Here is a 24,614-nt window from a genome sequence, read left to right as displayed (position 1 = left end):
TGGTGTCATTTCAAAACTGTCCCAAGACCGAATTCAGCATGAAGAATGCAAGTGGCTGCACTGCCAAACTCACCTGAAACAGGGAGCTAGAGAAAATAAATCAGTAGGCAAGATCCAGCCAAAAATAGTCATTATTTATTGACCTCCTCCCTTTCAAAAAAACCCCAACTCGTGGAAGAATCAAGCCATGTCCATAATACCGGTCCCTATGCTGTAAAATGGGAGAAGGAAGACATACCAGAGGCAAGAATGCATCTTGCTTAAATAAAATTATAAGGCAGACATAGTACTTGGTGTATCCTTAACAAGCGAAAGTATGGGTGATGCTTTGTGAGAGTGGTGAGCATGTCCCCCACAGTGTCCCTTTCCATCCAGGACATGTTTCACCACCATGCAGGTCAGGGGCTTCAGCAGAGTTGACTTCCAGCACCTGCTGGCTCTTTTTTTTTTTCCTGAAATGAAACCTAAAGGGAGCTGGGAGCAGTGCCAGAATGGAGCTGGGCCCACAGAAAGGCCGTGGGTGAGTGAAGTGAGCACCACAGTCTTCATCTCCTCCAAGTTCTGCTCAAATGTAGAGTGGGAAACCCCCTCTGAGAAATGTCCAACATCAGGCAGGAGGAAGGGATGGATGGAGGCAAGGAGAACAGGCAGCACCAAACCAGACCAGAAAGGCATTCAAAACATCGTCAATATTTTTAAATGGATCAAATCAGAGCAATGGCTCTCCAGCAGGATGAGACTGGGCTCTCAGATGTGAGAGCTTGTGGCTGTAGACCCCTGGAAAAACCCCCATTCCCATGACAAAGGCTGCAAGGTCCCAGATGCTTGTGCAGAGGGGACACCACCTTCTCCCAGGCTATGGGACACACAGGAAGCTGCTTGGTACCGAACTGGCCAGGCTTGGAAGGAAAGGTTGTGCTGGAGCATGTGAGGGGATGGTAGGGAGACCCATGCTTGCCCAGGAGGAGGTTTGACAAGAAAGACATCCCTCAAGGGTGTTGGGACTTTAAAAGAAGTGCAGGAGAAACGAGGTCTTCTCCTGGCTGAAGGGAACTTGAAAGACTTTCCACTGCAGGAGGCCCAGCAGTTCTCTCCTCTGCCAACCTGCTAGTCCAGGAACCCCATCTTCCTCCATCCAGCACATCACCAAGCTCAAAGGCAGCTGGCAATTTTTTTTCTTTTCCTTTAGCAAAATGGTAATGACCTCACTGAGAAGCACTGTGGAAGACTTGCAGCTTTATGAAATGTGAGAAAGACTCCATGGAGAACATGAGGAGGAAGTGGTGGTGGCAGTGTCAAAAGTAAGGACAGAGACTTTAGTCCTTCCGTGCGTGCCAGACCAGGAGAAGGGATGCACAGAGGGTGGAGAACCTCTCAGCCCTGAACATCAGGCTCTGAACTGTGCAAACTCCCAAGGTTGACATCAAGCAACCACCACCTGCACATCAGAGAAATGTAGGAACGGGCTGTTCTCCAGCCAGTAGCACCTTCACACAACCAAGCGTCTTCTCCTTCCTCCCGTGACGGAGGGACGGACCACTTTGTAAAAATCAGGGACTCTCCAGGGCCAGCGTGACAATGTGAACTTCAGCAGCCACGCTGAGCTTGAGGTTAAGGGTCAGTTCAATACAACCAAATGCAGCTGGTCCTGCTGGGTCTGGGGAGGGCAGCTGGACCAGGCTCTCCTGCCTTCACAGCCTGGCAGTTGCTGCAGTCTTTCCAGAGCTCACTCACGGCAGTTCGATGGCTTTTGTGTTGTAACACCCTGGAGGAAGACTTCTCTGGATATCTTCCAGGTTCTTAATATCTGCCAAGATCTCATCAATGTTGCTCTCCAGTGTCCGCACCCGGGTCTTCTGCAACGTAGCCGTCTGCTCCAGCTCCAACAGCTCATCCTTCAGCTGGTTGCTTCTGGTTTTGGCTTTACTGAAATTAATCTCGAGCTGTTTTAGGCCCTCTTCGTCCACAGCACCAGGCTGGTCTGTCGCACAGGAGGAAAACAGAAGAGGGAGCCATGGATGAGGGCTGAGGACTAGATATTTCTAGATACTTTCTCCATCCTGCTGCCCAGCCTGTTTACAGGCATCATAGAACCAAGGAATCATTTTGGTTTGGAAGAGGCCCTCAAGATCATCAAGTCCAACTGTTAACCCAACACTGGCACTAACCCATGTCCCTAAGAACCTCATCTCTGTGTCTTTTAAACCCTTCCAGAAGTGGTGACTCCACCACTGTCCTAGACAGCCTATTCCAATGCCTGACAGCCCTTTCCAGGAAGAAATTGTTCCCAATATCCAATCTAAACCTCCCCTGGTGCAACTTGAGGCCATTTCCTCTTGTCCTATCACTTGGTACTTGGGAGAAGAGACCAACACCCTCCATGCTACAACCTCCTTTCAGGTAGATGCAGAGAGCTAGAAGGTCTCTCCTCAGCTCCTGTTCTCCAGGCTGATCCGCCCAGGTCCCTCAGCCGCTCCCGTCACACTTATCCTCCTGACCCCTCACCAGCTCCGTTCCCTTCTTTGCTCCAGCACCTCAAGGTCTTTCTTGTCCTGAGGGGCCCAAAACTGAAGCAGCTTCTCACACAGCTCCTGGCAACCCACCTATATCTCAACAGGGACCTGTCTGCACCCATGCCCTTCAGCAGCAGTGCAAAACCTACTCATCAGACGCAGCAGCTCTTCCAGGGCACTCAATGTCTCCTGCACAGCCACCCCTGCCTGGCCAGCCTTGGCATGGACCCTCTGAGCTTCTTGAGCTGTCTGAAGAAGGCAAGGTGACAGCTGTAAGGCAAAGTCTCAACCAAACGTCAACAGGGAAAGGGGCAAGGTGAGGGAGATGGGGACCCACCTTCTGTATCATAGTGGCATCCATCTCAACCTCTGAGAGCTTCCTCTCAAATTCTCCATTCAGTTCCCTGGCCTCGTGCTGCAGGGTGGCCACCACCTTCTCCAGGGCGAGGACACCATCGGCCGTCTTGTTGGCTTCCAGCCTCAGCCGCGTGATCTCCTAGGGAAGGCAAAAGGCACTTTCAGAGGGGCAGAGCACAGCTGAAATTTGCCTGGGTGCACTGGGGCACGGAGCTGGTGGAAACTGGTTCCTTCCACAGGGATCCAAAATTATTGCAGGTTTTCCTGCATCCTTCACATGCTCCCACCAGTTGATCCAGAGAGTTTTTTCTGTGATTATGACTCAACCCCTCCTGAAGACACCAGCAAACCACTTGGTAACTACAATATACATTCTGGTAGCTGAATCCACCAAGTCCAGGAGTTCACAAGCCTGCCAGGATCCCAGTGTGGAAGTGAAAAACCCCCTTGGTCACCAACAGGTGGCTTCAGAGAGAGGCCACAGAGATCATCAGGGGATAAACGTGCCTGTTGAGATCCCCACACTCCCACTCATCTACAGCCAACTCTCTCAAGATTCACTACAGACAGCCATAAGCCAAAAAGTCAATGTGTCAGGCACACAAGTCAATGCATCAGGTCCACCATGAAGAAATCCTTAGGAGCTGCCAACCGTCTCCTCTTCTTCCCTGGTTTTCCCTTCCAAACCCCTTTTCTGCCAGCAATAGCAGCAGGGCTTGCCCTCACCTGTTGGATCCCCATGGAGATCTCCTTCGCTTCCCCTGCCATGTTGCTGGCCACCTTGGATTCAGAAGCGGCGCTGCCCAGGATTGCTTCAGCTCGGTCTGTCTTCTCCCTGGCACTTGCAACCATGCTGCTGATGATCGGTAGCCTCTTCATGGCATCTTCGGCTTCCCTTCTCTTGTCATCTGCTTGCAGGTTAAACTCTGAAAGAAATGCATGTGGAATGAAACTGCACTACCTTCGTGAGGTCCCACGAGGGAGGGGAAAGGAAGGTTTCCAGGACGTTACCCCGGAGGCTCTTCAGGATCTGTTCCACCTCATAGAAGGTGGCATTGCCAGCGCTCATGGCTTGCAGGGCTGTGCTCCTGGCGAGGTTGGCTCGGGACAGCAGTTGCATCAGCACCTGTGACAGGCCGAAGGCACACAACAGGCAGATGAAGAATATAGTACAGGAGCATCAGACAGTCTCTCACCTGGCTGCAGCCATCATGAGTCATCTGAGCTCTACTCTTCCCAGGAGCAGGTCTTCAACCCGCCTCACATGGCGGAGCTGTGCTAGCAAGACCCTGCACCCAGCAGCTCTGCACACACAGTGTCCCACCGGCCCCAGAAGACCAACCCCAAGGGGTTGTATTTCTCAGGAAGGTGATCAAGCCAGAACAGCATGTAGTAGCAGTAGTGCCGTAGACATCCCACCAAGGCTCCAGCTCACAATGAAGATGACTCAAGCCACAGCCCCCCAGCCAACCTCTTACCGCTCTCTTGCCCTCTCCCCCCTGCAGCAGCTGCTTGATTTCCTCCTCCCAGCGTCCCGTGCGGGCCTGAAGCTGCCGGTACTGGGCCATGTAGGTGTCCACCAGGGTCAGGAGAGCGCTGGCATCCTGCTTCAGCTGTGTTGCCTCCCCCTGAAACACAGAGATGTGATGACTGCCTGAGAGTCCCAGCATCAGGCTGCACATGAGGAAGGAATTCTTTACAATGAGGATGGTGAGACACTGTCCCAGGTTGCCCAGAGAGATGGTGGGTTACCTGCCCCTGGAGACATCCCAGGCCAGGCTGAACGGGCCCCTGAGCAACCTGAGCTGGGTGAAGATGACCCTGCTCATGGCAGGGGTTGGACTGGATGAGCTTTGAAGGTCCCTTCCAACCCAAACTATTCTGTGATTCTATCATATCTATCATATCCTATTTGTCATAGGATTTTCTCATCTACCCAGGAACCACAGCAAGCAGCAATGGATGGTTGTCTCTTGCTCCTTGTGCCATGGCCAGCGATGAGGGCAAAAGGGTGGGAAGATGCATCTCTGATGGCTCCCCCATGGAGACAGAGCCCTGGGAAGGGCTGAGCTGCTGGCAGGGAGTGTAGGGGAGAGCGAAGGGGGAATCTCCTGGTCCCACAGGCACAAAGCCCTCACCTCAAAGGAGCCAACGTTGGTCTTCGTCAGGCGGGACAGGGAGCTGAGGAGCACCAGGCTGCCCTGATAAGCCTTGTCTGCCTCAGAGGCCATATCATCAGCTTCAGCCTTCAGGCCTCCAGCCAGCAACTTCAGCTCCTCGTACCTGCACGGATGTGAGGTTGAAGAACATGGTACAAACCAAGCTTCCAACACCGCCCTCCTCAAGCATTAATGCTGCCTCCTGCATTGACTTGTTTATACTCTCCAAATCCTCTCCAGGGCTCCACACAGGTTTATCATGCTGGCCAAGCTAATTGCAAACATGTCCCACATCATGGCCCCACTGCTAAGCAGGGCATTTGCTGGCTCCTTCCTCATGCTCCAACATCCAGAGGTGTTTCATACCAGCTGAACCCTCCCAGGCTCTTCAGTGGCTCTGCTAATCCCTGTCCTGCCACATGATGTTTCCTCCTGCATGTCCCCATTCAGCTCCTGAACTTCATTGGAGTCATTGCTCACAGCCCACCAGTGGTGTGCAAAGTCCAGGCACCGTAGTGGGCTCTGGGTAGGCACCACCATGACCAGACAACATGAGGTTAAATCTATCCTTGGGTTAAACCCAGCCCAGATTTGCAACCAGGCATAGAGTTGCCCCTGGAAGCCTCTTCACACACATGGCACTAAACCCCTTCCCCGGCTTTGGGGGAGCATCATAGCCCATGAAGTGGGAAGCAGATAGAGTCATAGAGTAATTTTGGTTGGAAAAGGCTCTCAGGATCATGAAGTCTAACCATTAAACCAATCCTGGCACTACCCCATGTCCCTGAGAACCTCATCTCTGTCTGTTGAACCCCTCCAGGGGTGGTGACTCCACCACTGCCCTGGGCAGCCCGTTCCAATGCCCAACAGCCCTTTCTGGGAAAAAATAGTTCCCAAGATCCAACCTCAACCTCCCCTAGCACAACTTGAGGCCGTTTCCTCTTGTCCTATCAATTCTCCTCATTCAGATGCTCCACAGAGTTGCCAACCCTCCATATCTCCACCACTCAGACATGCCAGTGACCAAAGTCTAACCAAGTCCCTGCCTGCTCTGCTTCCAACTGCACCTTCCCGCAGATCTGCTGAGGAAGCCAGAGCAGGGGCACAGACATCCCCCTCATCCCTCCCATATCCCCCCACACCACGGAGGTGACCGCAGCCATGACTCACTTGCCCAGCAGCCCTCGCAGGGACCCAGAGGTGGCTGTTTCTCCACCAGCAGTCGCACGCACCAGCTCCAGTGCCTGCCGTGCATCCTCCCGCGCCGCCTTGGCAGCTCCTTCGATGGTGTTGGCAGCTTGTAGGTGGCTGCAAAGCACGGGGCGGGGTCATGAGAAATGTTTCCCACCCCAGGTTCCTCCACCAATTCCCCTGACTGCTGTGTTCAGTGATTCCGGATTGGACCCTCTTGGGAGACACAACGTGACACACATCTTGATGTCTCTCCTGCACCTCCCAAGGGTAGAGGAGCACCAGGCGGGAGGCAGTGCTGCCTGTTCCAACTGGCCATCCTTGGGACAAACTTTGACCCCAAAATACACCAAACACCACCCTCAATGGCAACCGAGCACGGCTCTATACTGCAGCGAAACCAGCTCAGCAGCCACATCTTCCCCTGCTCCAGGCCTCGCAAAGAGGTTGGGGCAGCTGTGTCCTGGGGGTGAGATGAGGACCCCCAAAAAGGGACCTTCTGGGCACTCAGCAGGATTTCAATCCCCTTCCCCTCTCTCTCAGCCAACAGCGGCAGGGACTCACCTGTCAGCCAGGCTCCGAGCCTCCTGGGCCAGCATCGAGAACTGATTTGAGCCCCCGGGAGGGTTTGAAACAGGAATGTTCTGAGGAGGAAGGAAGAGAGGTGTGAGTGCTCTTCCCTGCCCTCCATCCACTTCAGCTGCAAAAGAGGCAACTGCGGCACATTAAACCTCCACAGCCCCTCAGAGACACCCACCAGCACCTCTCCAAGTCCCAGCCCTACAGAAAGGGCCACCAGAATGTCTTCTGCACTCACAAAACAGACATAATAACTGGAGCATGTTAAATGCTTGCTTTCTCCATGGATTTTTTTCAGCCCTAGACTAGACTAGGAGCACATTGCATGAGGATGCTCTTACCACCCAACGCAGAGCAGCTCCATTACGGTCCAGGTCCAGCCGGGCTCTCTCCAGCAGCCGCCGGGTGTCCTGCACCTGCCTCTCATACTGGGTCCCCAGAGACCTCAGCCTCTCCACCATTGCCTTCATCTCATCCAAGCGGCCCTGCGAGCTGGACTCTTGCCCCTTCATCATGGCCAGGCGGCTTTCTAGAGACCTGTCAGAGGCTGGCGAGAAAGAAAGAGAGAGGTTGAAGAGAAAAAAAATAAAATTTAAAAAAAAAATCATCTCTGAGGAAAACCCTCCCCTACTACAGCACAGAGTGGGTGGTACCTTGCAGGCTCAGGGCTTCCCCAAGGATGGTCCGCAGCATCTCCTCAGCCAGCTGCATCCTTCCCTCCAGCTCCTGGCTCCCGGCCCCACTGCCAGCTTGTACCTCTGAGAACATCAGCTCCAGCTCTGCCAGCTGCTGCAGGTACAGGTCCACCTGCAAACACAGCAGATCAGGCCATCAGCCAGCAGGAGAGGAAACTCACAGCGAAAAGACCAGGGTGGAAACCAGGTCTGCAGTCTGGACAGAGACCGGAGAGCAAAGCAAGGGATCATTTTTGGATGGGGCACAGTGGGCCTGCAGCTCCACGTCATGGCTTTTTTTAACAGTTGAATCGAGTACAACCCCAAAGTTCAGGTGCAGCCTGCAAAATCGCTTCTCACTTGCACCAGAAGATCATAGAATCATTTTGATTGGAAGACACCCTCAAGATCAGCGAGTCCAACCATTTACACAACACTGGCACTAGCCCATGTCCCTGAGAACCTAATCTCCACATCTGTTCAACTCCTCCAGGGATGGTGATTCCACCACTGCCCTGGGCAGGCTGTTACAATGCCTGACAGCCCTTTCTTGGAAGAATTGTTTCCTAATATCCAATCTGAACCTCCCCTGGTGCAAGTTGAGGCCATTTCCTCTATTCTGAATGATGCGTGAGGGTTGGCGTGTCGCTGCACCCCTTGCTGCTCAGTGGCCCCAAGGCTGGCACAGATGCTCACCTGCTCCTTCACCTGCCCATAGCAAGCTGGGCACTCACTCTCCTCGCAGCGGGGACCCTGGAAACCAGGCTTGCAGATGCAGCTCCCATCGCTCCTACACTTCAGGGGCTCGGCCCCAGTCGAGTCACAGGCACAAGCTGTGGGTGAGAGCAGCACACGTTCAAAGGAGCCTGTCCCCACCTCATGTCCCAACACATCCTTCCACCCACCCTCTCCCCCTGCTTTCCTCCCACCGTTTAGCTCTACGCTCTTGTTCCTGCTCTCTGCTCCCACTTTCCAGCATCCTGCTTCTCCTCTAGTTATTCCCAGCTCAAAACAGAGCCCGGCTCTCACCTTGGCACTTGTTGGCAGGGTCAGGGGCCAGGGGGTTCCCGAAGAAGCCGTCTTTGCAGCGGTCGCAGTAGAAGCCAGCAGTGTTGTAGATGCACTTGAGGCACTCGCCCGTCTGGCGGTCGCAGTTGCCCACGGCATTGGGCTCCACGTTACCATTGCACCGGCACAGCTGGCAGGGCTGGGAAGCCGCCGGGTCCCCAAAATAGCCATCGGCACAGTACTCACAGTTGGCCCCTGGGAAAAGAGGGATGGGGAGAAGTTCATAGAATGTCCTGAGTTAGAAGGGACCCACAAGGATCATCAAGTCCAACTCCTCTACCTGCACAGAACAACACCAAAATTCACACCATGTGTCTGAAGGTGTTGCCCAATCGCTTCTTGAACATTGACACCTTCTAGGTGAAGAACCTTTTCCTAGCATCCAACCTAAACCTCACGTGGCACATCTTCCTGCCATTCCCTCACGTTCTGTCATTAGTCACCAAAGAGAAGAGCTCAGTGCCTGTCCCTCCTCCTTCCCTTGGGAAGAAGCTGCAGCCACCATGAGGTCTCCCCTCAGTCTCCTGTTCTCCAGGCTGAACAAAACAAGTGACTTAAGCCGCTAAAGTTCACACTATTGCCTGAAAGGCAGAAGCCACCTTGTTTCCTCTGCCCCACAGAAATGGGGGCATTCGGCCCCATCAGGGCTGGCACAACAGCATCTCCACTCTCCTCGCCACCACAGCCAACACATGATGCTCTGGGCAGGATCTCAAAATGTGGGTGCAACAACTGACCTTGTGCAAGTCATATCCTATTTGGGGGGTGGGTTGGTCAGTTTGTTTTATTCTTTGGAAGGTTTTTTTTGTGTGGCTTTTTTTTGTTTGTTTGTTTGTTTTGTTTTATTATCTTTTTTCCCCCTGTTTTTCTATTCCACTCCCTCATCACCCATCCTTTTTTCATCCACATTATTTGTTTAGACAAGAACTTTTCCCAAGGCATGGCAACACATGTTTGCACAGCCCTTGGGGCTGAAGCATCCCGTTGCAGGAGGTGAGCTATGCTGAGAAGATGGGATGATCCATGCAGTTCTGAACATCCTCCATCTCCCCAAAAAGCCCATGAAAACTCCAGGGACAGGCAGAGCAGAAGTGACATGGACAAGGACATTACCAGCTGCTCCAGGAGGACAGTGGTCACAGATGATCTCCTCACTGCCCGGCACCACGGAGCAGCCTTGGCCGTTGCCGCAGGGACATGGCCTGCAGCTGTGCGGCTGCCGGGGGTCTCGGTAGAAGCTGAAGGGGCAGCCGATGCTATTGCCCACATTTTCATCTCCCGAGTAGCATTCACCTGGAGGAGGAACGAAAAGGCTTAGGACAGTTTTCTCTCACCCCCGGTGGGACAACCTCCACCACCCCACCTTCTGGCCACACCACCCACTGCATCACAAACCTCTGTGGTCCAGCATCATCCACCAGACCCCTCGCGATCACCACATCTGCCCATACTCTTTCTGTTTCTCTGCCCATCAGTCCATCACCATGTGGGAAGGACCATGTCCTGCTCCTGCAACGGGAGCCCAGCAGGACGCCATGGAGAAGCCCATCCCATGGCATAGAGGATGGCCATCACCACCCAAAGGTGGCTGCATCTCATTTTTCACAGCTCGTATAGCTCCCATAGGGCCACATGTTGCCTTCTGTGCCTTCTGATCAATGCTCAGATACTGGGAAATTTAACTCCAATTCAGATTTAGAAAACCGCGTCAGCTTAACTTTGCATTACTTTGACTTTATACAGCAACACTGCAGGCTATTTTATCAAAATGTGTAGTAAAATGTTTACATCATTGTTATCTACACACACCACACTTACTTTTAAAACAAAAAGTCATAAGAAAATATTTTTAATACTATCCAAGCAGCAGGAGATGTTTTTTCATCTCTCAATGATCACCTAAGCCTGATTTGATCCCAATGCATCTTTCCTGTATTTTTGGCTGAAGAATTTATAGGCTTCAGAAAGTTTTACCTGTGATGTTCCCTGCACTCCAGCCCCCCTCAACCAGGGATCTTGCCCTGCTCAGTGCTCCCCACAGCCTCCTATAGCCAAACTTTCTGGACGCAGGTGGTCCCACATGCCCTACAAGTACAACGTAGCAGTGGCTTCTCTTACCGGTGTCGGGATCACAAATTCCTCCCCCCTGGCAATTGCAGGGCACACAGATGCTGAAGGGTCCCATGCCAGGGGCATCTCTGCGGTAGCCAGGGGCACACGTCTCGCAGAACTGGCCCTCATACCCCGCCGGGCACTCACATCGCTCCACCCATGGAGCTGGGACACCGGCCCCGGGCTGCGCTGACACCAGGGTGACGTTGTCGATGTAGCCAGTGCCTGGAGGGAGATACGGCCAGTCACCTACGGGTGACAGCAGCTCCACCTGCAAGCCCCAACCCTTGTGCTTGCAAGCTCTCCCCCCACTTACTGTACTCCCCGAAGGTGGCTCGGATCCAGAGAGCTGTCAGGTTTCCCAGCAGCCTGCGATATTCCAAGTGATTCAGCCTTGGGCTCCACTTGCTGCTTGGGTGCTCGTCCAGCCTGCCCATGGGAGGGGGAGAAGTAGAACCAGTTTTAAGAAAACGAGATGAAAATCATAGAATCATTTTGGTTGGAAAAGACCCTTAAGATCATCAGGTCCAACCGTAACCCAACACTGGCACTAAACCATGTCCCTGAGAACCTCATCTCCATGTCTGTTGAACCCCTCCAGGAATGGTGATTCCACCACTGCCCTGAGCAGCCTGTTCTAACGCCCAACAATCCTTTCCAGGAATATTTTTTTCCTAATATCTAATCTGAACCTTCCCCTGGCACAACTTGAGGCCATTGAGTGGCCTCATTGAGTGGCCTCATTGAGTGGCCTCATTGAGTGGCAGCTCTTGCCCATCTCCCTCTTGAGCTCCAGGCTTTGGGGAACAACTTCCACCCACGCAACTGACCCTAAGCAAAGTCCCCAGACCAACCTTCAAGCCAGATTCTGTACTGCCCCTCTCACAAAGTAACCACCTCATCCAGGACAGAAGCATCTGAGACGCATCTAGCCCAAATCAGGCAACCATTCACCACCTCCAAGGGACCACAGCTGAATTCAGGAATTCTTTGAAGCCATAGCTTTTCTTGCTCACCCTGCCGCAAACACCCCAGCATCTCCGTTTACCTGAATGTGTATGTCTGGCTGACACCACAGGGCAGGACCTTCCCCTGGGGCAAGAAGGGGGCAGTAACCCTCAGGCCATCTCCTTCCAGGACCACATCATGCGGAGACGGCTCGCGTCCCCCTCGGTCCAGGCGGTAATCAAAGGACAGTGTCTGGCCGTAGCTCAGATGCTTGTTCCCAAGGAATTTCCCTGCAAAGGGAAGGAAAGGAGAAAATTAAAGGTTTAAAATCTTGTCTTCCTTCTAAAGGCTCAGATAGCAAGATTGGACCAAGCAAAGGGAACACCATCACTTCTCCCATCCCACACCTACCAGGTGCCACGAAGTATATCGGCTCCGGTCTCCTCGCTGCTATGAAGGCATCCTGATGGCGTGGGGACCACTGAAGCTGGGCTGGGGAACCACTTTCATGGACACCTCGCCAACCTTCAGAACCTGGAGCACCAACAAGGAGCAGTCAGCATAGACAGAGAAGGTGTTTCCAGGACCCCAGCATCTTTATGGAGCTGTGTCTTACCAAAACCCTCCAGCTTCCTACCCCTTGACCTCCAAGGGACCAGCACAGATATCCCTGTGCTGATATATTTCAAAATAAGCCAGGCTTGGCATGAGGCTTTCCTCCTGTGTGGCAGGAAAGACATGATGGAGCAACCTATGCTTCCCCCACCATCTACTTCTGCCCACGGTCAAGCCATCCCACCCATCAAAACCCAGGGACCCCAGCAGGGTTGCAAACCAGGCGGCTCCTCCAGCACGTCCAAGAGAAGGGATGGCAAACACCCCCAGTAACCATAGGAATGTCCTGCTCAGGCCTCACCTTGCTGGAAGGTGGAGGTGATGTTGTGGATGCTGTGGTTGTCTGCACTGACACACACAGCTGAGTGCCCGTAGCAAAAGCAGGGGGAGCATCCTGCAGGGTTTCTGGCATCCAGGTTATAGAAGTTTCGCTTGCACCTGGGAAAAATGTAAGAAGATGACAATGTTTAAGTGTGTTTTCTCCTCTTCCTGGCCAAACACACACAAGCCCTCAAGTGATAGTCGTGCAACGCAGCCATTGCCACGGTTCAAGGTCACCCCTGGGCTGGGATGGTGAAGATGGGCATGTGTCACTGCCAGTGATGGAGCTGCCAGGGAGATGGAGGAGATGCACACGGTGTTCCAGCAAGTCCCCTGACACCCACCTCTCACACCGCTCTCCAGTGGCGCTCGCCTTGCAGACACAGCGGCCAGAGATGCATCCCCCCGTGCTGCCCGCCGGGTCACACTCGCACCGCAGGCTCCTGCAACAGGGACAGCAGGATCCTTCACCTGCATTTCCAGCTCAGCTGAGAGCTCAGTGCCCCCAGCTGTTATACAGGACAGCAGAGAACCCGCCCAGCTACCCGTCCCGTGCTAGAAAGGGAAAAATAATCAGCAGAGCCATTTCTCTGAGTAACCCAGCAGTACGGATGCTGGGCTGAGATGATGCCCAATGCCACTGCCTCACGACATCCCTGAGGACCAGTCTGCAACTACCCCAGGTGCCTCTCTTTAGCAAGACCCACCTACAAGAGCAAAGCAAAGCTCTGCTGAGCTCCAACAGGCAGCAACACCCCAAGAAGGCTCAGGCAGGGGGCCAGGGATGGCAGCAGGCAGGCAGCCCTCACACCCAGCTTTTGCCTGCTGGGGGCCCAAAGGAGCAATGGTAGGGTGAAGCATGGCAGAAGAGGACGGAATACTGAGGAAAACAAACCAGAATCACTTCAAAAGGTGTTTAAACAGGGCTTCATGCAAAGGAAGGGATCGATTTTTGCATGTACATCTTTGCACGGGTTCAGTCCTTGTAAGCAGCATCAACACCAGGCAGAACCACATGCGGGCAGGTTTTATTTTGCATTGGCCCATGTGGCCAGTGTCTGCCTGCTGTTATTTGGATAATAAAGCAATTGCCTCAGAGTGTGGTTAAGCTCCGATTTTGACACTATTGTCTGACAGCTGTGTGGGTCAGAAGGGAGATCCAGCCCCATTTGAGCCTTCTCTCTCCCAAGCCCCAAGCTAACTCCGTTGCTGGTTATCAGTGCACTGCCACGAAACAAGCTGCCTCCACCTCTGCTTGAGGTGTTTACAGCCAGCATGGGTTCTTTAGATCTGCTGGGAGAGCTCTGGAGGCTGGACCCCCAAGCTGTCCCTATGCCACCGATGGTCTCCAGCACTTACTGCCCGCTCCTCTGGCACCCGGCCTCGGAGAGGGACTCGAAGCCTGGCTGGCACTGGTCACATTTCTCACCCATCACGCCAGGTTTGCAGCTGCAGCGGCCATCACTGTTGCACTGCGGGCCGAGGGCACCTGTGGAAAGAGGGGAACAAGAGGTTTGGAGCAGGCGCCTCTCAGAGATGCTGCCTGCGGGACAGGGGAACAAAGCACCACATCATCATCGCAACAGCAACCCTTCCCCAGGACCCCCTTGAGGTCCCAGCACAGCGCTGAGACACCAGGTCAGGCTGCTAAAGCTGCTCCAGCCTCCCCAGCTGATGCAAGAGACAAAACCCCACTGGTATTGACCAGATGCCCAGGACAAGGAGCTTCTTTGCTACTACAAACATCATTGAAAACAACAAAACAGACTCCAGGGCACACAAACCAAGTGGAAAATTAGTTAAAAATCACAGAATCATAGAACAGTTTGGGTTTAAGGGACTTTTCCAGCTCATCCAGTTCAGCCCCTGCTGTGAGCAGGGACATCTTCACCAGCTCAGGTTGCTTAGAGCCCCGTCCAGCCTGGCCTGGGATGTCTCCAGGGATGGGGCATCCACCACCTCTCTGGGCAACCTGGGACAAGCTCTCATTATGCTCAGTGTAAAAAATTCCTTCCTCATGTCAGCCTAGTTCTTCTTTGCTGGACCCCCTGCTAGCAGACATTGGTACAATTTGATGTTGGGGCCACCACAAGGACTTTATGGGGCCAAGGACCATGGCAGGATCCTTCACTTCTGACCTACCACCCTGCACATGTGGGCACCAAAGGGACAGGATGTCAGAGACATGGGCAGTAGTCCTGCTGCTGGGGTGCAGGAACATGTAAGGAGATATTTGCCCCCCAACACCTCAAAGCCTATTGCTCTGTCCTTGCAAGCCATTTTATGTTCAGGTGGTGCTGCTAGTGGTGCTCTTGCATTGACAAAGACTAACAGGCATTTCAGTATCTACAGCACCTTGGTGCAAGAGGTATTAGCTACCTACTTGCCAAGCAAGCTGAAACCTGCTGAGTATGAAGGAGCCATCACATCTACAGTACAACCACCACAAGACCCACAGCAAACACCCCAGAGCTTGAAATCCCATTTCATAGCCTTGCAGCCCCCCAAAAGTTGCTGGAGGAGCTGTAGGGGCTGAAGGCTCCTGTGCATCCCAAGTGCCACAGCACTTTGCACCACCTTCCCTGCTGAGATGCAATGCTGCCAGCTTGGGAATTATCTTTTTGCTTTTACGGCGCAATTAAAAGCCTTTGCGGAGCCTGCCAAACATTGCAACACCCAGGAGACATCTGCCTGACTCACAAAGGTGGCGAAAGACACCGCTCCCCACACTGGGGTTTGGCCCTTGCCCTTGACATAAGGATGGGAGCTGGGAAGGACAAGCAGCTCCCTGGTGGGGGTCAGCAGGTTCATGGGGCCTCAGTATAGAAAGGCGGGCTCTACAAAGGCTTTTAATTGCATCCTAAAAGCAAAAGGATCATTTCCAAGTTCACAGCACTATGCTCAGGGAGAGGACACGGTGCAAAGACACAGATTTTTTTACCAGGGCCTGTAGCAACAGAAGAAAGTTCTAAAGGTTTTAAACTGAAAGAGAAGAGGTTTAGATTAGACATAAAGGAGAAATGTTTTATGATGAGAGTGGTGGGACACTAAAACAGGTCACTCAGAAAAGTTGTGAGTGTCCAATCCCTGGAAGCGTTCGGGGTTAAGTTGGATGGGGCTTCGAGCAACCTGTTCTAGAGAAATATGTCCCTATCCATGGCAGGGGTTGGACTGGATGAGTCTGAAGGTCCCTCCCAGCCCAAACCACTCTGTGAGTCTGTGATTATTTTGGGGGCCAGGTGGGTTTTGCAGCCTGGAGCTGCTGCAGGGTTCAAAACACCCAGCACCAAGTGGTGAAGCACCCAGGAGATGCTGGTACGAATTATGGTGCTGCAACACAGCACTGGGCTCTGACGCCTCCCCAGATAACCTCACCTGGAGCAAACTGGTCCCACTCACTCCTCCCGCAACGCTCTGGTCCGGTGCAGGGACCCAGCGCCCAACCTAGCCCACGCAGGGCCGAGGGCCACACAGATGCTTTAACCCCGCCGTCCCCACCCCGTCCCCTCCAGCCATGTACCCTGGGGGTGGCAGAGGCAGGGCAGGCAGCAGTCCCTGTCCCGCCGGCGGAAGAAGCCGTCCTGGCAGCGCTCACAGCGGGGACCCTCCGTGTTGCCCTGGCAGCCGAGGCAGCGGTACCCGTTCCCCGTCTCCTGCAGGAGGTGCCAGTCAAAGATGCACTGCCTGGACATCCCGTTGCAGTCACACACTGGGGAGAGGAGAGACATATCTCAACTGGTGATTCAAGATAAAGACACCAGCTACAAAGCTGTAAACCCACCAGGATGCCCAAGGAACAAGCCCAGGTGACGCAAATCTCCCCTTCTTGCTCTGATAATAGCGAGCCCCATCCCCAACCGTCTGCATCCACCAGCCACCTCCATGCCACACCACACTCCACATCACACAATCACAGAATCATTTTGGTTGGAAGTGACCTTCAAAATCATCAAGTCCAACTGTTACCCCAACTCTGGCACTAATCCATGTACTGAAGAACCTCATCTCCACATCTGTTCAACCCCTCCAGGGATGGTGACTCCACCACTGCCCTGCGCAGCCTGTTCCAATGCCCAACAGCCCTTGCCAGGAAGAAATTGTTCCCCAGATCCAACCTCAACCTCCCCCGACGCAACTTGAGGCTGTTTCCCTTGGTCCTGGCGCTTGTTCCTGGGGAGCAGAGCCTGACCCCCCCTGGCTCCAAGCTCCTTCCAGGCAGTGCAGAGATCAGAAGGTCTCCCCCCAGCTTCTGTTGTTCAGGCTGAACCCCCCAGGTCCCTCAGCCACTCCCATCACACTTGTGCTCCAGACCCTTCCCCAGCTCCGTTCCCTTCTCTCAACTCACTCCAGCACCTCAAGGCCTTTATTGTCATGAGCATCCTCAAGCTTTGGAGCAATGGCTGGTTTCACTGCCAACTCAGCTCAGGAGGGACAAACCCCATAATCTGAGCACCTCTGCTCTACAGTGTGTCATGTCCATGGATGTTCTCTGTCCTTTCAGAGGCCTTCCAACACAATGAGGTCTTTGAGTAAGCAGAGATGGTAAACACAACCCCAAACCTTGTCCTGATAAAAGCATGGGGAACTTTATTGGTGACTTCAGGGAAAAGGGGAAGATCCCTGAGGTTATACTTCATTCACCCAGTCTCTGACCAGGACCAAGCACAGGAAGAAAAGCTCAGCTGACTTCCACCAGGTCCCTCCATCTACTTCTGTAATGCAAGTGTCTTCCTGGCTAAACACAGGTGTGATGAGAAGTGGCTTGTGATCAGAAGAGCTTGTTGGACATGTGTCAGCCAAGAGGGAGATCGAAAAAAGGTTTTGGCAGGATTACACAGGTCATCTCACCTCACCCTGCCCAGGAAGAAAAGCTGTGGCTGCCAACATCACTGTGTGACAGATGCCAGGAAGGACAGGCTTGAGTTTTGCATCCCGGTGCAGCCAGGACAAACAGGACCTCTGTGGAGAAGGCACCCCATCAGACATGAGTGCACCAGCACTCCTCTTCATTGCCTTGCCCAGGTCTTCTCTTGAAGTCACCTCTCATCTACTTGGCAAGACCCCAGCAGTCAGTACTAGAGTGTTCAAGCCTGCGGCCCTTAATTTCAGGTGAGTTCCTCAGCATCACTGAGGAGAGCAAACACAGTTGAGATGATGGTTGGCCAAGACAGGTAGGAGAAAGAAACACCCCGAGGGACAAAGCAGGGTCTGCAGGACCTGCTCCAAACCACCCCAACGCTGCCACGGGATCCTCAAGCTTCCTTTAAGAAACTCTGCTCACTGCTGACCTCCTTGGGGCATGAGAAGTGGTCCCTATCCCAGCTCAGGTCACCTCCAACAGCACCGGGAGCTGGAGGAAACCCAAGCACAAGCAGAAACCTGCAGCGCGTATTCAAACGGCACATTGTACTCAGACACGTGGAGGCTCCTCCTTCCAGCACTCTTCTGGCATGGCTTAGCCCAAGGATACAAGATCCTTGTCCTCCCCGTCAGTGACTCTGGGCAAAGGCTTCTTCACTCGCCGCCTGAGCACGCAGCGCCCAGCCCTCCCGCACACCCGTAACCACCCACATTCCAGACGACAGCACTCAGCAAGTGGCAGCCCAGGCTGCTGCCAAGGAGGGAGATGACCTCATGCTCCAGCAAACAGGGAGAGAGATTTTTCCAGCTCTGGAAAAGCAGTTCTGCCCTTGCAGCGGGCTGCCCAGCTGCTGGAGGTCTCTTGCCACCCCAGCCCACTGGGAAGGGACCTGCAGGTGCAGAAATTCTGTCTCTTGTGGTATGAAAAGGTATCTAGAGACTCAGTGGACATCACCAGTGACCGAGTGGCAGGGACAATGCAAATAGCCCATGGAAAGCAGCAGCACAGGGTTTTCTCAAGGTATTTGCAGTCACTTTCACAGTGCAAGTGAAGGGGTCATTTCATAGAGTCACAGAATCATTTTGGGTGGAAGAGACCTTCAAGATCATCGAGTTCAACCATTAACCCAACACTGGCACTAACCCACGTCCATGAGAACCTCATCCCTGTCTGTTCAACCCCTCCAGGGATGGTGACTCCACCACTTCCCTGGGCAGCCTGTTCTAATGCCCGACAGCCCTTGCCAGGAAGAAATTGTTCCCCAGATCCAACCTCAACCTCCCCGGTGCAACTTGAGGCCATTTCCTCTGCTCCTGGCGCTTGTTCCTGGGGAACAGAGCCTGACCCTCCCTGGCTCCAAGCTCCTTTCAGGCAGTTCAGAGATTAGAAGGTCTACCCTCAGCTCCTGTTCTCCAGCTGAATCCCCCAGGTCCCTCAGCCACTCCCATCACACTTGTGCTCCAGCCCCTTCCCTTCTCTCAACTCACTCCAGCACCTCAAGGGCTTTCTTGGCATGAGGGACCCATAACTGAGCCCAGGATTCGAGGTTTGATCTCCCCAGTGCCCAGTCTAGGGCAGCCAGCCTGCTGGCTATATATTTTCCAGCCCTCATCCCTTCCCTCTGAAGCTGTTAAACTCCACCCACGCATCACCCTATGTCTGTGTAATCCAGGAGATTTACTGGGTTACTTAATTACAGGAATGAACACCATACCCTCAGGGAACAAAAACCTTTCTTCAGGCCTCGCTGTGAGGCTGCTGCACGCTGGGATCCAGCTCTCCAGCTGGCACAGGTTCAGGTCAGCCTAATCCGAAGCCACTTCAGATGCCCTTGCAGATTAGTGCCACCACCTTGCTGGTGTAGCTGTTCCTGTCGCTGGTCTCCTGGAAACCTGAGAGCTCAGGCAAGTTAATCTTTACCGAGAATGAGGCACTGGAGCTGCTGACGAGATGGAGCATGCCAGAGCTCCGGGAGATGAGGACCAAGTGAGGACAGGATCCTTTTTGCATCCAGGTGCTCTGAGATCATCCATTCCTCAGGCAGCTGTGGAGAACAGGCTCCACAGAGGAGCAGCTTTGCAGCTGGATTTCTTAAGCGCTACGTCAGGATGAAGGAGGTCCAGGGCACACATCCAGCAGGACATCATTCCCTCAACTCCCACCCGGCAGAATAAGGCATGAAAAACACTTGTTTGCCATGCTGAGACAAATCCCCGTGGAAGAAAGGTTTGGAGAAGGAGACAGGCAGCTTCAGACCTCTTAAACTGTCATCTTAAATTCACAAACGCAGAAGATGAGGTTGGCGCTGGGTCTGTGAGGGGCAGATCCGACAGCTCCATACAGATGAACCGGTCTGCAAAGACTCCTCCTTGCTCCAAGAGATCAGAGCTTTGCACCCAACGAAGCCTCCACCACAATACAAGCCAATCCCCACTCTGTGCCTTCAGGACAGTGACCCAGAGGGATGTCTCATCTGCTCCCCTCAGTCCTGGGTTACCCAACCACCCGACTCCACCACTTTCTCACTGCTGGAAAGTCTGCCTGTGTCTGCTGGGGCTCCGAATTAGACACCTCTGCTCTCTACACCCCAACTGCCCCCTGAACCCCAGGAGATCCCTTCAGCCGCCATGTGCTGGCACACACCACACTCGCCCCAGCTTGTACCCAAACCCAATTTGACTCCTGCAGCTCATTTGCAAGCAAAACAGGATGACATGTGCTAATTGCAAGCACACATCTAGCACCCAGACCAGAGGGCTAACAGCACAATAGATTAATTTACATCACAAGAGACAAATTTACACCACCAAACCCACCCCAAATGCCTGCTGCAGCATCAAAGCATGGCTGGTTATCCACTGTCGCTTTTAAACATGCACAGAGACAGGTTCAAGAGCCCATGGAAAAGAAGCAGGGGGATCTGCATCAGTATTTTAAAACCTGCATGCAATTAAGGCTGCTGTAATAATCCAAGTAATAATCCAAGTAGCATGTAAAGCAAATCACTTAAAAAAAAAAAATCCCATTTATTCAGCACTTTTTTCCCATACTATGTCGCACTGCACTTAAAGGAAAACTGATCAAGAATCAACCTCAGGCCCAGCGAGTGTATTTCAGAACACCAGTATTGCAGACAAAAAAAACCCTGAAATGAGTCAGTATTTACAAAATACATGTAAAGACTGGATTTTGGCCAAACACACCCATCTCCAGAGTATGCACCAGTACAACTGAAACCCTGAGACTGAGTTACTACTGGGCTGAATGCATTTAAACATCCCTGCATCACACTCCTCACTACAACTGCATATACCAGAGGATCCTCTGGATTTTCCAAGTCCTCCATCAGTCTACGGATGGTGGGAAACCTGCCACACCCCATGAGGTGCAGTGGGGCCGTGGGCAGCCCATAAACCCTACAGATATTGACATAAAACACAAATATCATGTGTTGCTACAGCAAACTGGATCCCAGGTGCTCCCAGCCCTTCCCCAGGCTTAGGGAACAGTTTGTTTCCAGCAGTTGAGCCCCTCGCTCCCCGGGTGATGCTCATGCTCACGCCCCAATCCCACCCACGTAGCGGGGCTTGAGATGGAAAGCAATAAATAATTGCATGTAAATAAGTTATTTAAAGAGAACACCAGTTAAAAAAAAAAAAAAAAAAAAAAAAAAAAAAAAAAAAAGAGTTTAAATGCTCATGGGGTATTTAACCCTGGAAGAAGTAAAAGGAAGAGCACCTACAGGTCCACTTTTAATCCCTGAGGTGGGAAGGGGGAGCGCCCTCGCAGGGTGCCACGGCACCCCAAGAGCTCCCCGTTACCCGCACCAGGGCAGGGTTGCGAGCAAAGCCGCATGAAAACAGGAACATCCAACCTTCCCCAAGCCTCACCTTCTCCTCCAATGGTGCCGAGGGCTGCAGGCAGGAGAGACACCACGAGGCAGCTGAGGGGCAGGAGCCAGCCCCCCGCCATGGCTCGGGGGCTCCTGCTCCGGCAGACGACAGCGGGGCTCATGAACTTGCTGCTTATTTTTTTTGGGGGGAGGTGGTTTTTTTATCGGCTGCTCCACCTGAGTCACTCCCAACAGGAAGAACGTGTGTGCCGCAGGCTGACTCACCGCGGCGCGGGAAGCCCAGCCCCGGCAGCACAGGCAGGGACCCGCCGTCTGTGGGGTGCAGCACCCCAGACCTCCTGCCTGCACCCCCACAGGGGTGCTGGCTCCTGGGGGAAAAATAAAACGTAGCTGCAGCCCCTGTGGACTCCACTGCTGCCCATCCCAGCTCCATCCCACCCGCTGCCTCCATGGGCTGGCAGGGCAGAGCGGGGCTGCCCGGGCATGCCGGTGGCTTGCAGGAGCTGGAGGAAGCGTGATGAGCTCACAGGGAGCCTGGGGAGGGTGGATGGGGCTGCCGGCTCACAGCCATGTCTGGGCAACCAACCCATAAAAGCTGGGCTCAAAGCTGGCCAGATGGGGTGAGCAGCAGGACTCACAGTCAAGGGCTGCTGCGATGGCAAAAAGACCCTGAGGACAGCTTGGACATGGCCTTAGAAAGCAGATCTACAGGGATTTACCTCACGAATGTCAGGTTCAGGAAATCCTCAGAGCTAGAAATGGGGTGGAGACCAGGAATCATCACACACAGTTCTTTGGTTTTGCTTCTGAGATAAAAAATGAGGTTGGATGGGCTCTTGGCCCGACCTAGAACAACTGTTTTTATAGAATCACAGAATCGTTTTGGTCAGAAGAGACCCTCAAGATCAGCAAGTCCAACTGTTAACCCAACACTGGCTCTAACCCATGTCCCTGAGAACCTCATCTATACATCTTTTAAACCCCGCCAGGGATGGTGACTCTACCACTGCCCTGCACAGCCTGTTCCAATGCCCGACAGCACTTTCCAGGAAGAAATTGTTCCCAAGATCCAACCTCAACCTCCCCTGGCACAACTTGAGGCCATTTCCTCTCATCCTATTTATGCCAAAAAGAGGATGAAGAAAAGAAACAGCAAGGCGAGAAGGCTTGCCTGAAGACACTTACGGAACTCCACAGCCCCAGGTCCATGAGCATTTTGGTCTCAAGCGTAGGCAACAAGCCACACAAGACTTGAAGGCCAATTCCATCTTGCTCCTCACCTTTGGGAGGAGGACATGACTGTTTCCACAGGGGAAGACAGAAATGTGGAGGCAGGGGTCCTTATGGTCCTGCATACGTCAGGATAAGTGGTCCGTGAGCACCTTCAGTTGGAACGAAGACACCTAACACATTTGTCCCCAGTATAAGACACAAGCTGCCTTCCAGATCACCTTCTGCATTAGGGACTGAAACTCCACCCAAACAAAGGTGCTGAGGCACTGTTCATTTTGGAGTTGGCAGACCCGCGGTGATTAATGGTTAGGTCCTCATCTGAGCCTCTTAGTCTGCTCAACAGCTTCCAGACAGTGGTGCACCTGGAGCTGACTCAGAGGGCTTTCCTCCGCGGCTCCTGGTGAGCTCATGGGCGCAAACAGCCCCAAGTCACCACGTCCTGGCACCTCCCTTCGCCAAGCTTACCTGCCACCGCCAATTGAGTCAACTGCCTTTTATAAACAGGCTGTTTCCTTTTAATTTCACAGCCTGGATCTTAATTTAGCTCACGACAAAGAACCCAGCTTCATGAATGTGCTGGTGGCCTGTTGGCTTTTGGCACCCAAGGTTGTCTTATCCGACTTTTAAAATCATTATTATTCTTTTTTTAAGAAACAAGACAAAGCCACTCCGAGTGTTCACACTGATTTGGCAGTTCTTACGGGTCTGCTTATTCCTCTAATGAAACACACTTAATCCCTTCTGCTCTAAAGGACATTATTTGCCCCGAACATCTCTGCTGTGTCCTCACCGGCTGCCACCCCTCTGCTGAGGGACTCGGCTCCTCCAGCAGCGTGGCCAGCACAGCGGGTCCCTGGGATCTTGCCCAGCCTGAATCCTTGGCTGATTTCTCTCTTAGAAGCCCAGCTCCCACCATCAGGAAGCTTTTCCCTCATCGGGCTCCTCCGTGTTGTCTCTCCTGTCTCACCGTTATCACCCCACCCCTTCCTCTGCTTCTGCAAACAGGGCACTGACACAGCTCCCTCTAGTCATTTCTGCATGTTTACTGAGCTTATGACTCTTACCTTGTCATCCTCCATCATCCTTCAAGATCACCTCTGAAAACCACAGGAACGCACATGTAAGGCTACCTGAAAATATGTGTTCTGGGGCCATGATTTTCGAAACTCAACAAATCTTGAGCAGACTGATGCCCACCACCCTCTGCCAAGCAAACGTTGCCCATTGCAACCTGACGCTACACTGCTTAGAAAAGGTCTCATCATATAAACCTGATTAACAGAAATCTTACCTTTTAGAGGGAGTAGAAGTATAAGCGATGGGAAGGGTGAAGAACAGCAGCACTCGCCAGACATTGCAATGAACCAGCATTTTGAGGACTTGGGTTTTTTAAGCTGCAATGTAAAGAATGTCCTTCTGAAGATGTCCTGTGCTCATTCTTCATCACAGGGCTAAGAAAGCTGCTACAGCAGGGAGACCACCACAGCGACAGTCCGGATCCACAAAATAATCTGAATTTTGCTGGTGGTTGCAGCGATGGAGGTGTGAAAGCCCTGAAGCAATAGTTTTATTGCTGTAACTGAGGGAGAAAACCCATTTTGGTGGCTCACGACAGATAAACGATGCTGGGATGTTGTATGTGTCCTTGCGGCCCAGCTCAGCCCCGAGCCTCCCCCAGCAAGGGACCTTCTGAGCGGCCATGTCCTCCTGCAGCTCCTTCTCCTTCAGGGCTTGTTGAGAACAGGCTGATCTTGAGCTATTTTCTGGTTTTCCTACTGTCCCTCCCACTCAGCATCAAGCTCTTTGAGCCAGAGGAGTTTCTCCTCCAGCCCCGCAGACCTTTACCCTGCCCCCGGGGTGTCCTGAGTGTGGAAAACGGGGGATCCTGCTGCGCTGGTGTCGCCAAACATGCAGCACAACGATAAAGCCGGGACTTTGGTCTCTCCTTCACCAGATGGGTGCTTCTCAACACAGGCAGACACATGGAGATGAGGGAAGGCAGCATCGCCATCCCCTCTGTGTCCCCACACTGGGGACCTCAGTGGGATTTTTTACACAGCATCTCTGATGTTTCTCTGGATAGGGGCGTGATGGACATATGGCCCAGCAGCTCACTAGAACGACTAAATA

General features: G+C 53.1%; 1 protein-coding gene across 2 annotated transcripts; it reads right to left on the bottom strand.

Moving 5' to 3' along the window:
- Positions 1-113: 113 nt before the first annotated feature.
- Positions 114-21,700, bottom strand: LAMC2 (laminin subunit gamma 2). 2 transcript variants are annotated; one of them, XM_005501151.3, is made up of 23 exons: positions 21,289-21,699; positions 16,058-16,246; positions 13,897-14,026; positions 12,882-12,980; positions 12,518-12,654; positions 12,013-12,135; positions 11,702-11,891; positions 10,970-11,082; positions 10,660-10,878; positions 9,655-9,834; positions 8,503-8,736; positions 8,170-8,306; positions 7,453-7,606; positions 7,141-7,346; positions 6,785-6,864; positions 6,200-6,337; positions 5,009-5,153; positions 4,349-4,498; positions 3,882-3,996; positions 3,597-3,796; positions 2,851-3,009; positions 2,663-2,762; positions 114-1,981 (listed from the first exon to the last, which is right to left on the bottom strand). In XM_005501151.3, exons 1-23 carry the CDS (start codon positions 21,410-21,412, stop codon positions 1,731-1,733), a joined length of 3,573 nt encoding a protein of 1,190 aa, XP_005501208.2. In that variant the 5' UTR covers positions 21,413-21,699; the 3' UTR covers positions 114-1,730. The 2 variants fall into 2 exon arrangements, with proteins under 2 accessions (XP_005501208.2, XP_064927738.1); XM_065071666.1 differs by lacking the exon at positions 12,882-12,980 and having other exon boundaries at positions 21,289-21,700.
- Positions 21,701-24,614: the final 2,914 nt, after the last annotated feature.

The sequence above is a fragment of the Columba livia genome, chromosome 8 (assembly GCF_036013475.1).
Source record: "Columba livia isolate bColLiv1 breed racing homer chromosome 8, bColLiv1.pat.W.v2, whole genome shotgun sequence".
Classification (NCBI taxonomy): domain Eukaryota; kingdom Metazoa; phylum Chordata; class Aves; order Columbiformes; family Columbidae; genus Columba; species Columba livia.
The sequence above is the reverse complement of the archived record's forward strand: the minus strand, read 5'-3'. Positions and strand labels throughout refer to the sequence as shown.